The 19,251-nt window shown below is 39.2% G+C and overlaps 1 protein-coding gene across 1 annotated transcript in view; it reads right to left on the bottom strand.

Moving 5' to 3' along the window:
- stw (laccase) overlaps positions 1-8,267 on the bottom strand; it is a 132,026-nt gene extending 123,759 nt beyond the window's left edge. The window contains exon 1 of the mRNA XM_083128418.1: positions 8,106-8,267. Coding sequence (XP_082984544.1) covers positions 8,106-8,220 — 115 coding nt within the window. The 5' untranslated portion in view covers positions 8,221-8,267. The remainder of the gene's footprint in view (positions 1-8,105) is intronic.
- Positions 8,268-19,251: the final 10,984 nt, after the last annotated feature.

Consider the following 19,251-nt stretch of genomic DNA (forward strand, 5'->3'; position numbering starts at 1 on the left):
GACATCGCGTGATTTTTCCCAAAAATGTTCATTAAAAAGTTACTTTATTTCGTTGATATTTTTTATGGGCCTCAAAGGTCCACCCTTTGGTAATTCTAAGGAAAGATTTCGCAATGATGCTTTAAAGGTATTTCAATACATGAGAGGATATATTCAATTGCTAAACTATAGTAACAATTTGAAATAATGAATGTATGGGTAGAAAAAGAAAGATAACTTTGCTAGAATTTTGCACAGTTTAAGCATTGTTCCAAGTATCAACATTGTAATTGAAGAAAAGTAATGAATGTTACAGTGATTTACTATAATTACTTAAAAATCATTATGCAATTTATCTTTCATATATAATCCATAACAAGACATGAAAGTAGTGTCTAATTTGTTAACTCTTGTGTACAAATGACAGAAAACACACACATCAGTCCAGTTCAATTGAACTTTCATTCATGGGCCTCTGAGGCTCCACCCTTGGTAATCCGTGTAACAAAAAATACCTTGGCATTGCTAGGGTTAATGCGAACAGAACGCCCCCATTCCTTCCAAACCGATTTTAAAGGTATAAGAGGTGGTGTTTCATTTCAAACCTATCGCCGCGACAACCCACATGTAGGTAGGTACATAATACCCAAAACTAAAAAATCAATAACAAGTCAATCAAAGAAACGATTCCCCATTTTTGTGTGAAGATATATGGAATTGGTATAAAATTTTGTCCCCCCAAAATTCCCATGTCCCCCTGTGGGCACCCCTGGTCAAAACTAGTGACTTTTTAAAATGCAAATATTAGTTTTAAAATGAACAATGAAGAAAATATAATAAAATAGAGATAAACACTTACCAACGACCTCAATTCTCGTCAATGGTAATATACCATATAAGAAGAATTCACACAGCTGGCCGTTGTAGCGGAGTGGTTATCACTACGCGCTACGGCGCCAGGAGTCCCGAGTTTGAATCCTGGCCTGGGCATGGAAGTTCTTTGTGAGTGTTCCTTCATCAATTTCACCATATCATCACTCATCCTCATCTTCGTGGTTAGCCAAGTGTGGCAACTCACTTGGAGTTTCCCAAGTAGATTTAGTGTTACTGGTCGTGCTGCTTGGAACTCCCATGCGAGGAAGTCGTTACGTGAAATAGGTGCTTAAGGCATAAATATCAAAGTCCGAGTGAAGTATTTCATCAATTCATCATTCATCATAAGCGTCTCCGATTGCGCAATGATAATCAAGGCCAGGGGACCCGTGTTCCTGTGTAGGCACATTGCACAGTTAGTAGAGGAAATGAACGATTCCATATGGAAATAATTTCAACACAAATGGTTTTGCACTATTTTGTGTGAAATGGTGTAGTGAATAATACGAGGGGGGATCAAAAAGTTTTGCCTGTTGAGATATAATTTGTTAAATAATGGAAAGATTGAAACAATGACCACACATATAGTTTGCCTGTGGTGTCCTCTGCTCAGAGTTACCCTTATACATAGTTCCCATCACGTTCGATGCATTTGTGCCAGCGTTTTATCCAGCCCTCAAAACCAGTTTGGAAAAATTCCACAAAACTCTCCCTGCCCCACTGTTCAGAGTTGTTTTAATCTCCTGTAGGTCCTCAAATCTCATGCCACGAAACACAGACTTAGATCAGACTTTAGTAGTTAAGTTCAAAGTGGGAGAAACCGAAAGTGTGGACATCAACGTCGTTGACCGACGACAACCGCCACAGGGATGATTAGCTGATTCGAGAGGATAGACGCATCACCATCCAGGAAATTTCTGATGCAGTGCACATGTCCTATGGGTCAGCACATGCAATGATTGAGAGTTTGGGATACCATAAAGTCAGAGCTAAGTCTGTGCTTCGTGGCATGAGATTCGAGGATCTACAGGAGATTAAAACAGCTCTGAACAGTGGGGCAGGGAGAGTTCTGTAAGGACATTACAGACAAACTATATGTATGATCATTGTTTCAATGTTTCCATTATTAAACAAATTATACCTCAACAGGCAAAACTTTTTGATACCTTCACGTATATTAAAAATCCGCCATCCAAATGTTTGGAGAAAATCTACAATATTGAAATATGGCGGCAAAGGAAAAGCTTTTCATAAATTATTTGGAAACCGTCGACCGGACCCACAAATGCTTTTATAATGACTATTAGCAGAGGCAATGGACACGAAATAATGCCAAGTAGAACGTAAATGGGTTTTGTGCTACATTGTGTGAAATGGTACAGTGAATGATGCGAAAGATTAATATCTTCTGCTACATCTTTTTTACATTAGGATTCCACTTTGAACTGTAGGTTCACTCCCAATTAGCGTAGCTAAGCCTAAGTTGTCTTAAGCAAATCCTCATCGGCACGATTATCCCAAGAGGTAGAAAAGCGGCTTGAATTAACCGAATTACAAAGAGAGAAATTACTTTATTTCAACTTTGCGAACAACTTTGAACGTGCCTCCACGAAACACGATACCCGCACGCTGACAGGAAAGGAGAGTGAATCCGCGTGTTTCATGTCGAACACCGACCGAATTGAGGCGAATTTGACCCAAATTTCATGCTTTTTTAAACCACTCTCGCGAGGCAACACTTGCGGACCTCAACACCGAAAACACACTTTCTCCAAGAATTACTCGCCTTCCCCCCCCCTCTCTTTCTCTCTGTCTAAGCCCGAAAGTGAGAAATTCACGTTTTAGGGATTGGCGTGGGGAGACGTCCGCAATGTCCGCAATGCTCCGATGGACAAGGAAGTACACACTAGGACGACGATAAGAGCAGCCATTGACTCGACAACAACATAACCCTCTTTTTCCAGAAACAAGGGCATCGTTGATTTCTTGCCCGACTCGAAAGTCGAGTTGTTTTTCAGCGACCACTTTCCATCTTGTATCGGTGAGCTCACGGCCGCTCGTATGAGGAGGATCCTGCCAACTTTCGTTGAACTGAACAATTTCCATAGGAACACCCAATGGCGTGCCCATGATTTTCGAAAGGGGGGTTACGTATACTTTTCTTAGTAGTCAGCCCTCATTTTGCCATCTTTTCCTGCCTTTATTTTTTTTCTTCTACTTTCAAGAAATACTGACCTAAAGGGGGCTTAGGACCCCCACCATTGGGCACCCTCTATTCTTTCCATGAGATGCAGGTTCCTTTGGAAAATTGGCTGATTCAGAATGGGAATTTTCGATAAGTTTGTATTAACCTTTTTATATTTTGGTTACTTGAACTCCCGACCTTGATGCAAGCGGTCCTGTGTTCGATTCCCGGGGGAATCTACAAAGTTTCGGTATTGACCAAGAATCGTGAAGACAATTGCGTCTCACCATATAATATCGGCGATGAGACTTGACTTTACGTCACCCAATGAAAAATCTGCTTGGCGGACATTGTTCCCCAAAGATATGTTTCATCACGAAGCCATTTGGTTGTTTAACATTAAACCTCGTTACGTTAAACGCGAAGATGAGGATGACTGATGATATGTTGGAATCGATGAAGGGACTCTTACAAAGAACACTCATTCCCATGCCGAGATTCGAACACGGGACCACTGGCAGCGTATAGCGTGGTGTTCTAACCACTCCGTTGCAGGGGTTGGTAAATGAAAGGACAAACGCAATGAAACCCTGATCAGGATTCGAACCCAAAATATTCGGTGGAGAAATAGTTGCACACTCAACGACCTCGCCCACCGAGGCGGCATCCGACCATCTTTCGGAGCTCTCTCTATCTGTATCTATCAATTTTCACATTTATACACCATAATCTCTAACAGTTTCATACATGTATGTTTTACGGAGCAGCAGGTGGACTAATACACAAAACTAGCACAGTCCCTTTGAGCTCCATGTGCGCATCGAGTTTCATGTTTTTGCACATTGTAACTGCTGACACTTCAATTTCATTTGCTATTACGAGGGGAGGAAGAGAAAACATGTCCAGAAGATTGAAGTTAATGCTCGGTTGACCTTCAATGACACTGACAAACATGTCTCATTCATAATGATGCTGAGCAGTGCTCGAGGTGATAATTGTAGCTGGGAGATGCTTTGCATAGATTTTCCAGCCTACAGAGAATAGTATCCCCTCTGCATTCCCCTCCACTTCGAGCGCTCTATTCTCAAATATTCTAAATAAAAATAATAGTTGTGGTTGGAATTAGAATTCCTTCGAGTAATTTAGGGAACTCTATTTATTGTTTGCTGCATACTATTTGCATATACCAGAATATTACATTCCCGTACTACAATTGACCTCCAAGTGGGCTCCCACAACTATTTTACAGTTCATGAGCACGATATGAAGATGGTTATATGTGTGAGTGTATTTATTGATCTACATGTATGTAGCTTAAGTAATTATTTTTCCACTAAATATTATTAGTTTTCTATTATATCCCTCTTCTCCACGTATTGCCCCTGATAATCATTTTTACTCAAACAATTTAAGAAAATAATATTAGATTTCTGTAAAGTTTACGACACGGGAGACCCGGGTTCGATTCCCGGGGTGGATGTTTTCAGGCGGGAATTTCTTCAGCGGCTCTGGTTCACCCAGTCCTCTAATAAATTGGCACCTGTGGTGAAGCTTGTGGAGCACAGGTGGCATGAGCGTAGTGCTAATCACTTCACCTCCAAAAATTGCCCAGATAGTGAATGTGTGGTGGCTCTAACTTCAAATCCATTCCCTCTATATCTTCATGCAAGTTGCAATGTGCAAGCAGTAACAACAATTTACACGAATTTTATGAATGTCTTTAATTTCACAAAGACGTCGGGAGATCGGGGGATCGACCCTTCCACTTCTGTTATCTGTGGTGCATAAGTCTTTTGATTATTTCGATAGAAATAATTATTTGCTCTATCAATAAAGAGAAAATCTAACATTTCTTGTCTTTACTCTCCCCTTCCTCTACCATTCCTTCGTTCTTTAAATATGGAATGCAATGACGATGCCAGAAAGGTGGCAAGCGGGTGGGGAAGCCCATTCCCTTTCGACAAGTCTAATACCATAATAAACAAGTAAAACTAGGTAAATACATTCTTTTACGTTTTTCCTGGCGTTTTGGATTGAGGACAATTATGGTACTTAGAAGATGAAAAGCAAAAGACAAGCCAAGTCGGCCTAGCTTCCTCTGCCCCTAGGAAATAAACTTACGCCACCAGGAAACTATTCCACACGAATAATAGGTTGGCGTATACAACACATATAAGCTATGGAAACCGTCCACAGGACATTAGCACCTGCCTTGTAAGAAGCACGTTGGCAATTATCGGCTCTTGGAGTGGCCACTTGAGCCTTGCGGTATAGGAAAAGTGGCTTTGTCATAGGCGGAAGATTGCGGGATGGTATTTGGGTCGTGTTTATCGGAGTGCGGCTGCGGACACTCCACTGGAGAATCGTCTTCGGAGACCGAGAAGTTCCTTGCATGTAGTCCCTGCGGTTGTTACGGGAACGTCCTGGAGGGTTGTCGCTCGGGTGGCCTCAACAACAGTGGCCCTTTCCTGCAACCACGGCAGGTCAAGAATTGCTTGTTGCCAATAGCTTTCCAGTAGCAATGTGCAAAGATGAATGATGACATGGTGGACACTTCTTGGAGTGTCCACTTTCGCGAGTACCAGTAATGGCCTTGGTTTTTGTTGTGTTCTGTGTGGCTTGAGTTGGAGTTATAAGGCGACTTTATGCATAGATAGGCTAATCGAGACTTTATTTTATGGGGGGGGGACCCCCGAAGTAAGCCTGCCTCCACCCGCATACATTCGAGGGTATGCGCTTATTGTCCTGGTTCCTAAAAAGATACCAGGACGTCAGTTTCCTGAATTTAACGGTTCGCCGGGCTCTATTTTCTCTATTTATTACAATTTGATTGCTAATCGAGACTGGACCTACAGTTTAGAGTGCGATAAGAACCACTATGTGCCTCCACCGGGACCCTTTGATTACAAGGACACGACGTTATCACTACGCCATCTGCTAGGCACCTATTCTTTGTGGCATATCTTTATAAAGATCGCATGAAGTCCCTGTCACGAATATATCCCGAGTTATATTGCAGAAAGCCTATTGATTCAAATGGCCCATTAGGAAGCAAATCAAATAGGGCGGAATGGTCACTGACCACTCAGACATGGAGGTTGCGGCTATCGAACCCGAGACAATCACGCCATCGGGGAGGGTCCGAAAGGCGAAGAGCTGAGGCATTGCTTTCTACGTGCTTATAGTGTATTTTATCTTAGTTTCTGCATTGAGTTTATTATTATAATTATTTTGGTGAACAACTGCAACAATGCAGAAATTGCAGGATAAAGATCTCGTTTTCTCAGTTCTGAACAGGCAACTTCCCATATATGTGTCCCAATTCCAGAAATGACAATTATGTAGCTCGCCTGGTATTATCTAATTTTCTACTTATTACATCCTGGACTATAAAGTTTTTTCTATCTTCTTTTAACGTTTCAGAAGCCCTAAACAGACCCAAAGATTTATTACTACTGTGATAATGGCTCGCCATATGCCACCCTACTAGACAATAATAAAAACAAGACAATCACATCATTGTTGATGTCTTCAATAAATTATATTTTGAGTTCATCCATATAAATCGCACCCATCAAATTACTAGAAAGCTAACTCCTAGACCAAAATATTTTGTTGTAGCTGTTAAATAGCACGAGTTTCTAACTTTCTAAGATCGTGAACACTGGGGTGTTCATTTAAGGGGATGTAGGGTAAATTTGGAGCTAAAATTTTAGGGGTTGTTCAGAAAATCTTGGGGAATGTTAGGGTAGTTGGTGGTGTGTGGATACATGAGTGCAAATCATGAAATACAGACCTAGAGCTTCATAATGTAGGTTTCAAGTCCACTTTTGCTTTGCGCAGATGGGCTATTTATTCAACCCAAGACTTGAAACATCCAAAAATCAAGGTCTTCTGAACTAGACTTCGAGACAACTATTCCGAAGTGATGTTTTTGCGAAATGTCGTAGACAAAATGCAACGTTCTCCTGGTAATGGAGGGAATCATTGACTTTCCTGGAGACAATTGTAAGGCAAGGGCAGGGGTTTATGCATAATGTTCCATCTGAGTGGGTCCAAGAGTAAATTTTGTCCCAAAATTATCATTATTTGAATATAAATGGGGGGGGGGGCGGGGTGTTAGGGATGTGTATTATGAATTGTATCAAGGATTGCATTTCTCAAGAAATCCAAATGACAACCTTGCATCTTCCTAAAAATTCAGCCTAAACACTTGAAAAAGAAAAGGGAATGCTAACGCTGTTCTGGCTATTGGATTTGTGGCCAGTATAATATTCTATTCTAGCATCTCCTATCAAAGGAGTTTCTGCAAACATATCTTTCTTCGTTTTCTTTATGTGCACATTTAATTCCTAACTACAGTCCTAGCTCTTAAAATACCTTATTGCCGTAGACTGTTTGTAAATATATAATTTTGATACTGAACATAGAAAAACAACGTCCAATTTATAGTTCGGTAGGATCTGCTTGTATTCGTTTTTTGTGATGGGTGCAAATTACCTTGTAGTTGACGCACCCATAAAATATTTTCAATGAGAAACAAACATCTTGACTATGATCGTAGCCTATGAACTGTTTGTAGAGTTGCTAATCATGTATACCTAACTTTTTCTTAGAACTGAATCTAAGATGCTATTAGATTTGTTGGAGTTTTCCTCGCTAACCCATTCGATTTTTGATGTGTATTTTTCTGCATTTTTAATTTAATGAAATTGTTCGTTTTATCAGTAACGTACGTTGTCTTTTTTGTTGGAGGATGCACATTTTGAGGTTTAGCCTCTGTAACCCCCATCCCCTCTTTGACACAGTTTGTAATGGAAATATCCATGGTAAAATTAATTATCACTGGAATATCACACTGGAGTAACGTGCGACACTTGGCATGCACTCTTATCCAGAGAATTGGCACTGTCACTGAAAGGGTTGCAGCAGACGGCTGGGTCCATCATCGACAAAGCTATTGGCACCCATCACAAAAACCGCGCACCACAAGGAAAAAATCACTTCTTGGAGTCGACATAAAAGACAACGATCACAGCACACAACACTTCTTTTTTGGCACACTCACCTTTCTTCTTTTTCGCATTGCTGGTGCTGGATGTCCTGTTGCGTTGTCCAGCGCGTTCTGCCTGGAGGCCTAGGACGAGCACTGCGAACACGAGTAGCCACTGTGAGAACTCCATGCCTTCTGCCTCACTCTTGCCACACTGAGAACAGTCCAAAGCTCAAATTTCACCTGTCCCGCTTCGCCGGCAGCTTTGTAGTGTATATAAAAGTCATGCTCCACCTAGCGCTTTCCATTGGCCACTTCTCGCACGATGCAGCCAATCGCGGAGCCGTAAAAACTATACTCTCCCCGGAGGGGTGAGGACATTTCTGTGAGGGAGAGTAAGTGAAAGACTATATCATAAGCGCCGTTACCTTTATTGGTGAGGTGGTGCATAATACACCATTATCTTACCCGTACGGTATTGACCGTGGAAACTTATCCAGATGATTACGCATCTTTCTTTAGACTTCTTCCCCCATTATGGGTCAACCCCTTTTGCTTAGCCGCCCACGAAGGTCGTTTTCCTGCTGGGAATCTTCAGCGGTGACCTTGAGGGTGGTTATGGTACAACGGTATTCCCCAGCGTCACTGCTGGACTCGTCAGCGTATTGCGTGCTTTGCCGCTTCTTTTGTTCTGGGGTCATCTTCCTCTGCCGCACGTAAATGTGTCAGTGGGAAAATTCGGAACCAGAAATGTGTCAGCGGCGGTTAGTGACTTGTTCTGCTCGCCGCGCTGTGTTCCTACAATAACAACGGAGGACAATCGGCGTTTGCCTGACGATATTCACTTATTTGAATAGCACAGGACCGAAGTATATGAAGCCCGTACAAGAACATACACCGTGACAATAAACGGTTAGAGTATATTAGAGTTGCAACCTGTTGTAAAATTGATCTCAAAGAAAGTTTGCGGTCGTATGCAGGGATTTATCCACACACCCAATATTTCTTCAACGCCCCCTAAAAATTTTCATGAAGGCCCAATTTTTGCTGACTTTGGCTGCAAATATATCCTTACACCTTCTTAAATACGAACTTACACCACCTCAGATGGAAATTTCTGTATAAACCCCTCAATAGGCGTAACTTAGCGGGGGCAGGGGGTAATTACCTCCTAAAATTTACAGCTTCATTAAACTCTACAAGTTAATAGTACTTTTGTTAACCTCCTCAGACTTGAGGAGAAAAGTAATGACATTTTTTTTACGATTTTACAAATTAAATCATTATTATTAGCAAAATAGTCTTGGACGCTATTTTTACAGGAAAGAAAACTTTTTGACCTTCCCACAGAAAGTTATACCTCAAGTTCGATTCTGACCCCCCCTCCTAAAGTTAGTGGTCCAAGTTACGCTTCCCTGACTGTCTGATTCCTTAATAAATTAAACATTTGCAAAATTTTGCGCCTAATAGCACTACCTACGTATATTGCATGAAATAGATGTGCAAATAATGTAACAATGAGGGTTCAATAAAAGATTGTTGCATTCTTATAATTGGAGAGTTTCTATGTGTATTCGATATGGAGAATGGTGTGTAAAAATATGTTCTATTCCTTGCTTCGCTAGAGAATTTCATTCGGGTAGGCTCAAGGGTGAACATTTTCAGAAGGGTTCTTTATCATTGGTAATGAATACAAAGATTTTCTATTTCTTGCCACACACGAATTGACTGGTCTCTAGTTATTGAACTGATAGCTACAACAATTCGATGTGTATTGAATGGAACTAATAGGCAGGATTATAAAACTTGGAACCTTCCTCTATCCATTGATGTATGGCACGTGTTCCTTTCTTTTTTAGTTTGTGAGAAATAAACATTTGAAATCTGCTCGTTCTTTTTTAATAACCCTGTATATTTCCCTACATTTCAAATTTCTTTCTTTTACTTAGAATATATTTCTCATTGCTTACGTTTCCTCTTGATTAAAATTTCTTTCAAAACTGCTTAATTTTCCTTTTCATATCTTGTTTTTAATTTTATTCTCCTTTCCTCTGTCTTGTTTCTTCTACATTTCTCTCTCTCTCTCTCTTTCTTTCTCTTTCTCTCCTCTCCAATTTCTGTCGTTTCCTTTTCTTTTCCCTCCCTTCTATTCTCTCTCTTTTTCTTTCCTTCTCTCTCTGCCTCTCTCTATCTCTCACACACATTCATTTATTTATTGTGTTTCTTTTTCTCACTTTTTGTCTCCTCCGCTTTAGTGGTAACGCTATCGACCTTGTAATCAAGAAATCCCGGGATAAATATCTGGTGGAGGCACATAGTACATACAGAAAACCGGGCCTCCCCGATGTCGTAGTGTAAACGTCATCGCCTTGTAATCAAGCTGTCCCGGGTTCGATAGCCGGTGGAGGCACATGGCACAGTTGTTCGGATCCCACTTTTAAACTGTAGACCCAGTCCCGATTAGCATTTCTGTGCATTAAGTGGACTTAAAACAACATTTCAAACACAGAAAACCAAATGCGTCAAATCTATTTTTGCATTCAGTGTGTTTTTTCGGGCCTTTGCCAAGAATCAGATTTACAGTTAGATACATTTTTGTATGTCGTTTGTAAAGGTAACGCCAAAATGCATCATATTATCCAAGTGAGTATTTCTATCCATGCCGTACCGTAGTTTAATGAATCAACTTATGCGTTTTTTGATGTGTGTGTTCCATGATCCAAATATTGATTCTCATCTTGGCGATTAATTTAAATAGATAGAAGAACGACGTCACTTATCTAAAATGCAATTAGCAGTTTGATCTATCAAAGCATAAATCGGACATATTGAAAACATAGAAGTACAATGGTAAGGTTACAAAACGTCCCGTATTAGCCGATCTGTCCCGATTTCTAAAATGTAGAACGGGACGCTAAAATGTATCTTTCTATGACAATTACTTACTGGTAGGGACCTGAAGTTTTAGTTTTAATTTCCCATTAATTTCGATGTTATTTTTTACTGCCATTCGGTTTTATTTTTCGCAAAATTCGGTGTTATTTTAACATGCATTTTTATGTTTTAGTTCTGGTAATTAGAAGCAAATTTTAGTTTTGATGACAAAACAAAATATGGCTTACCTTTTTGAGAAAGTCCATATTCCTTCCATTTGGAAAATATTTCATCTCATCAGCCAGTAAGTATGAAATGTTTATTGAATGATAACACCGAAATCATTGAACACAATCATACACATCACATTTCCCTAACAATGCCAAAAAAAATCCCTCTGGAACAGTTTTGTGTACACACACACACACATACACGCCCCCCCCCCCCTCCTCCAAAATACAAGTGTTTCTCTCTGAAAATTTTCCCGTTCCCTTGTGGGAAGATCACTCTGAGCGAATTATATTTCAGGACAAGGTTAAACACTGTTAGTCATGTCTGCGCCAAACTGTAATAAATGAAGTCTGATGATATCTTTTGAATCGAACTATCACCAACTACACTACAAATGACAGAATAGCGCTTCGGGTAGTTCTTTTTTTAACAGGAGAGGTGTTATACCCAGTTTATGTTGCATACTTAACGGCGTTTTTCGCGTTAAAGTGTAAAATTAGGTGTTATGCTGGAAAATGGCATAATTCGCTTTATTTCGTAATTCCGAAACACTGAAAACTTGCCTCGTTTACATACCCAAATATATTTTAAACACTTACTTTACTTTCCTCAATTTTTCGTTGTTATCGTTAAAACGAAAAGTTCGTCCCTACTTATTGGTATAGAATTACTGCAACAATACACTTTCTGCAATATTACCATTGAACAATGACTAATACTATGAACTATGTCATTGTTAATTAGAAATTATTTCACATTCCAATGACAACAATATTCCAATTTTCTTAAAATATTGGAGTATCTTCTCTGTTTACCTGGAACTAATGCCCCCACTGAATGAGTATTTTCGTACATAAATGGTTTGTGAACAAGTGACACGAACGCTCTTTCAGTACAAACTTTGAAAGTTATGTTGATCAATAAAGTGTATAAACTTTCACAAGATATTATTTGAAAAGAATGATGTACTGAAGAAGTTTCATTCATGGGCAATCAATGATTGACTTCTAATTCTAAAGAACTGATTGGTTGGAGTTCAGTGCATATCACCGTTTTATGTAAGTTATTGACATTTTATTTTTATTTATTCATTATTGACGAAATGGTTTTTATATTAAAATCTGCATATTTCACCGTCCCGTTTTTCCTTCAGGAAAATGTGAAGAATGTCCCGTTTTGTTGTTTTAAGAATCTGGTCATCTCATACTAGGGGAAACCCGAAAATTTCCAAAGAGGTTCGCAAATCTCCAGCGCACAAAACAAGATTGACGCACGGACTGGAAAATACACTCTGGAAGGTCACCGAACCACAAAACTGGAAAATAGGATGAAAGATCTGACCGTCTTCCAGTTTTTCCTCAAAATCCCCGCTCTTTATATTTAACATCATTGCTTTGTTCTGTCTCTTGTTACCCGATTTCCGCTTAAAGGTCATTGCCGTGGCTGACTGATATAAACTTACATGATTTCTTAATCCAAGCCAGTGTTGCCACACGTAGGGAAATTTCCCTCGACAGAGGGAAATTCGGGCAGAATTTAAGATGAAATGGGAAGAAGAAAATTCACAACACATATGAAAATTGCAGGGAAGTTTGAGAAATATCCTGTTCATATATTAAATTAGAACTCATTAATGTGTGTAATACATTTTCCTTAATTTATTCCCTCAAAAAAGGCAAATTATAATTGTAATTTTAAATGGCTTCGAAATAATATCTTCCCATTATCATGTGACTATTAAAATTGTTGCAGTAACACAGCCAGTTTATAACGAATGTTTGTGAAACCATTCATGTTTCGTATCGTTTATTCAAATTATAAAACTTGCTGTCAATACCCTCATTGATTTATTTGGTTTATTTTACTTCGCATTTCTGCCATACTTGGATAATCGTGAAGATGAGGATGAATGATGATAAGATGAAACTGGTGAAAAGACGATTACCAAGAACACCCATGCCCAGGCCGGGATTCGAACCCGGGATCCCTTGCGTCGTAGCTCGCCACGGAGGCGAATACCCTCCTGTTATTTCCTCTTGATTTTCATCTATCTATCAACCATAATATTTCTGTGTATTATGATTTTCCATAAGCGATAAGCCAATGGGAATAATTATTCATAACTTCTAATGATAGTAATAACAACAACAGTAATAATTCTTGACAATTTATGATTGTGATTTCATTAATTTTTTTACGATGAAGTGAAAATGTATACGTGGAAAAAAAGTAATGTAAACCTAATGTTTGTGACGTGAAACTTCCTCGGATTTTCCTCCCGTTTCCTTCCTTAAAAATCGCGCATGGGGTGTTGTGGGTAAGTGACAGAAAGTAACGAATATCGAAATAACTTCCATTCTAATGTTCGATCTGCACCAAGAGGACTCAAAATGCTCAGGACAATCCTTCCTAAGCGATTCCAGCAAGGATAGTTTATAAAATGAATGTATTACTATTATTTCGTGACGTTGCAATAAATGAAAATAACAGTATCATGGTAACGTAGTAATTTTAGGTGAATAGCGTTAAGGAAAATGTTTGAAGCTGAACATTTGTGGAGTGTTGTTTTGATTTTTGTTATTTAGCGTAGCTTTTCTGCCACTTTTGGCTAATCGCGACGATGAGATTAGAATGATACAGTGGAACCGTGATAACTCGAACCTCAACATCTCGAATTCCTTGATAAGTCGATTTTTTGTAATCTCCTTGAATTGTCCATAACACTCAATAAAACCTTGAAAAACGAATTTTTGTACAATTTATGGGATGCCGTTCGAGCTCAATAACTCGAAGGTAGAGTATGAAAAACCTTTACGAGTCGAAGTTAAATTCTAATCACCTCTATAAGTCGAAGTTTTAGTCGCAAGGACCTCAACAAGTCAAAGTGTAGGGTGCGTACGTACAATGTCAGGTGATCAACAATCGTGTCGTGACTTGAACTCCCCCACCCTGGCGTGTATGTAACCATCAATGTTAATGTGCTTAGGGTGCGTTGTTGAAGTGATGATAAAAGTTGCAGGTAGGTTATGAGCCTGTGAAACGAAGTTGTAAGACATTAGTCATTAAGTGTTGAAGAGAAACGGAAGCTTTTAAAAGCGGTTGACGAAGGCATTAAGTAAAAGAGTGAAATTGAGAAAGATTTTAAAATTCCACCAAATACTTTATCGACAATTCTTAAAACAGAGCTAAGTACGAAGACGGGAGCGGGCTATCCAAATTAGGCAAGAGGGCAAAAGGTAGCGATTTTGAGGATGTTGACAATTGAAGCCGCCCACCGAATTACGCTGTATGGCACATTTGGGAATGTGCTGCGTTACCAGTGGAATCATACTGCTGCCCTGCATCTACAGGCTCCAAGCCGGCCAGTCATATGGTCGGATGTTGCCTAAAGGTTGATACTGTGTTTGCATAAGGTTTTATGTTTTTTTCTACTGTAGGCCAGTAACATACCACAGGTTGTATCCGGCGTTCTCGCATTCGCTGAAATGTACCATACAGCGTTATTCGACGAGCGGTTAAAATGGTTGAAGCAGTGCCGGGATATAAACATCTCTAGTAGCGGGCATGTTCTTCAAGAAAAAGCGGTTGAATTTGCTGAAATGTTAGGATTTCGAGCTTCCAACGGGTGGCTACAAAACTTCAAAAGAAAACATGAAATCGTGTTAAAAAAAAGTTTGTGAAGAAAGCGCTAGCGTTGGTAACGCTGTGTGAAACGAGTGGGTTAGAAGAAAACCTCCATATACTAACTGACGGCTGTACATCTATAAACATTTACAATGCAGACGAAACTTTAGATCTCTATAACTCGAAGTCTGAGATTTTGGCCCTCAATAACTCGAACCTTGGTAAGTCGAAATCCTTGATACCTTGAATTTTTTCTTTTTCCCTTCAAGTTCGAGTTATCAAGGTTCCACTGTATCATGAAATTGATTAATAAACACTCACAAAAAAGGTCAGAGAGAGAGTTACTTTCCTGAATAATATACTAAAAGTTTGGAGAAATCCCATGTTTATGTCACCTCAAAATGACGTATTCAAAATGGTGGCAAGCACCACTTGTTGTCTTATGGTTGTATAATAGTTTTCATCGAAGGCATTGTTTCAATTTCTGACTGATTTTCTTACTCTTTGCATAAATTACGTTACGTTTGTTTAAGTAAACAATAATGATTGAAAACTACTTTACAGTAATATGTCAAGTCACGCGCGAAACGCGTCAGGAATTGAAAATAGCAAGACAGCTAATTCACAGTTAAAAATCAAGACAACCGTCTGACAGACCCTTCCATAGTACTTGGTACAGTCAAATGAAAAATCTTTAATTTGTTTTCGTTTTTTACCTATTACATTTCTGCATGTAGAGTTGCACAAGTTTGCTGCTTCTACCAAGTTTTAAGTTAGTGCCTTTATATCTCAGGAAGCGGAATGTTTGGGATGTACTCGCAGTCACTTATGGCTTACTACGAAGGTCTTTCCACCCGAACTGAAGCCATTGTCGTACTTCTCCCTCCATTCGTAAACTTGCTGGCGTGGTAATCATGCATAGAGGTATTGAATTTTCATTTTCCAGAGAATTTCTACAAGTTTAAGGCTTCCAGAGGGCAAGAAACCATTGCTCTTCGCTTGTGGAAGTGTGTGAAGGAGGTGCCATCTTTAAAAATGACCAAAATGTTGTTGTGAAGCTCACCTGATCAGTGTGGCAACCTTGAGGTCGTTTTCTAAATAACAGTTGATACCTGATGAAAATGTGACCAGTCCGTCATATAATTTTTATTGGACTTTTTAATGTTTTTATTTGATTCTCCCTCGTCAACGTCCATAGTTGTTAAGTTAAGGGGTCCAGGGGGGTCTGCTCCCCCGAAAGACTTACTAATAACAAAAATTAAATAATGAAAATAATAAAATAATAAAATAACTAAAATTAAATAACGAAAATATACTTGTTGTTTAATCGATGTGTATTTATTTCCGCCAAACTTATTGGAAGGCAAGGATTGTATTGTCATCATACTACTTTGAATGACAGTGCCAAAGTATAGATTTATGCAAGGTTTATTAATACTTATAACGTAACATTCATAAAATATCACCAGCAACTTTAATTTTCGTCAACGGATCTAACAAACTCTTTTTATATTTAATAAATATTCAATTCTGTATATTTTTGCCCCGATGGCACAGTGGTAGCGCCATTTCCTTGTCATCAAGCGGCCCGGGTTTGATACCCGGCAAAGGCACATGATGGTTCAGATCTCACTTTAAACTGTAGGTCCAGTACCGATTAGCCTACATGTGCATAAAGTGTTCTTAAAACAACAATTCACCTCACAACAATTTATCTATTTGACATTAATTTTCTTGCCTGGGCAGTTTTTTTTGTACAAATTTTACCGACCTTAAGTAAAGCTAGATAATGAATACGTGCTGATCACTATTCTTATATCGTCCTATTACCTATTCATGTAATAAAAATGTGATACTAATTAATTTGAATATTTTAATTAATGTAATATAAATGTGATACTAATTAATTTGAATATTTTAATTAATCTAATATAATATTTTTTTGTTTAAACATTATTATTATTTTTACTATTCTGAGACACTTGGTTCGGACGTCCCCGAAAAGTAGAATAATCAAAGATACATTAATTATAGTTAATACTTTATAAACGGCCATCATAATCTTTTTTTTTTACGGTATTTGGATGACAACCGGTTTTCGTCCGTCATTTCTCGAGCCAACTTTCTGCGTGCAGACATTCCACGCCTGAGCACAGAACGGAAACGCGCGATCACAATAAAATAATTCGGATCACCTTGAAAGCGCTCAGGTTTGTAGAAAAGAAACAGATGCTGTTAGCTGCTGAACATGCTCGGGGAGAAAGTGTTCGGTAGAGGCTTGAGGCCGTGTGCTTCAGCTGTCATTTTTCTGGGGAAAAAAAATAAGAGCTTACGTGAAAGTTCCACTACTACCCTCGCGCGAAAGCAATATCCGGTAAACGGAATGGAGGAACTTGCATCAAAAAGAGGGAAGGAAGAACTGAGTGAAAAACTGGAACAAACAAACAGACCGGTTACACAACATGCGTGGAAATGGTGGCGTCTGTCTGGGATTACAGGTACAAAAAAACAAGTTGAAACTGGCTGTAGGTTTTCACTGATCACAATGGGTTGTTGCTTGATTGATTAAGTTAGTATTGCACTTCGCTTTTTTGCCAATTTTGGCTATTCGCGAATATGAGGGTGAATGGTGATAAGATGAGATCGCATACATATATGGACTATACAACAGGAGCCCCACAGAGTACGAGGGTTGCTATTTATGTATCCGGAATAACAAACAAACAAAAAAAAAAAGTATTATTGAAAATGGTTTTATTGTTTTTCAAAATATTCTCCATGATGATCGATGTACTTTTGCATACGTTTGAACCAATTCCCATAGCACTTTGTCATTCCGATTGAGGTATCTCGAAAACATGCATTTTCAACGCATCAATCGCTTCTTCTGGCGTCGAAAATCGTTGACCACGCAGCTAATTCTTCACGTACGGGAACAAAAATAAATCATTGGGTGCTAAATCAGGGCTATACGTCGGATGACCCATCAATTCCATGTTTTCACCGGTCAAATACTGAGTTGTGTGGACCGATGTGTGACAACTCACATTGTCATGGTGAAGAATGATCCTGCGTCGCTGGTTGTTTTTTCTGATTTCCTAAAAGACTTCTGGCAAACAAATGGTTGCGTACCATTCAGAATTGACGGTTCTACGATTCTCTAGTGGCACTGTAGCCACATGTCCATTTTTCTCAACAAAAAAAAAACAACAAAACAGGCGACCATTTGCTTCAAAGTGCTTCTTGCACGAACAACCTTTGTTGGGTTTGGCTCATCTTGGAACACCCACACCGTCTACTGCTGTTTGCTTTCGGGCTCATATGCATAGATCCAAGATTCGTCACCTGTGTAGAGGTTATACACGGCTTTTGAAGCACCACGATTGTATTTTGTGAGTATTTGTTTGCCCCAATTGACACGACCCTTTTTTTGAGCGATTGTCAAAATATGCGTGATCCAACGCGAACAAATCTTCTTCACGGCTAAATATCCATGCAATATCTTATGTATGCTAGTCATACTAATGCCCAGGGATGCCTCAATCTTACGACATGCCACACGACTATCTTGCATTATCAGTTCTAGCACAGCATCAATGTTTTCTGGCACAACAACCGATTTTGGACGGCCTTCTTTAGATTCGTTCGTGAGCGAACGACGGCCACGATTGAATTCACTAAACCAGTGATATACAGTGCTTTTAGATGGTGCTTCATCGCACCAAAAGTCGAAGTGAGTTTATCGATGCACTGTTGTTGAGATAATCGACGTCGAAAGTCGTAGAAAATCATTGTTCGAAAATGTTCTCGAGTTAATTCCATTGTTGGCCTCCGATGAAATTTTCAAGTCCCTGTAACAAACAAAAATAGCATCCGTAAGCACAACGTTCTGGGTACATATACCATGGAAATGTCCAACTTTACAATGGATATATTAGATGTTATCTAGCAACATTAGTGTTGCCAGTTCCGGATACATAAATAAGAACCTATGTATTATCCTGGTTTCAGGTACAGACGAAAGAGCCTCGTTAGTCTCCAAAAGCAATGACTTGTATCTAGCAATATTGTTCTTATTATTTACATATCAATTACAGCTAAATTTTATGATAATTCTCAGTAAACATTACACATAAATATTGACTTGATATAGTACAGTCACGGACACTGCTGGGTTGTATTGATTCCATTAAAAGTCAATGTATTCATTACAATCCAGAAGTGTCCGAGACTGTACAAAACGATGAAAATACGATATATATTACAACACTGAACATTTAGCAAACTAATACATCTTATTAAGCATAGAAATTCTTCAAAAGAAATTCTTGCAACACAGGTTGTGTAGACATATAGCCTAACTGAACCTGCAGTGTAAAGTGGGAGTAGCTGAACTGAACTATCCCACCCGCTCCACATCGAGATTCGAACACAGGACCTCTTGATTTCATTTTTGTCCATGCCCAGGCCAGGATTCGAACCCGGGACGTCT

The sequence above is a fragment of the Lepisma saccharinum genome, chromosome 9 (genome assembly GCF_977018435.1).
Source record: "Lepisma saccharinum chromosome 9, izLepSacc3.1, whole genome shotgun sequence".
In the NCBI taxonomy this organism is placed as follows: Eukaryota; Metazoa; Arthropoda; class Insecta; order Zygentoma; family Lepismatidae; genus Lepisma; species Lepisma saccharinum.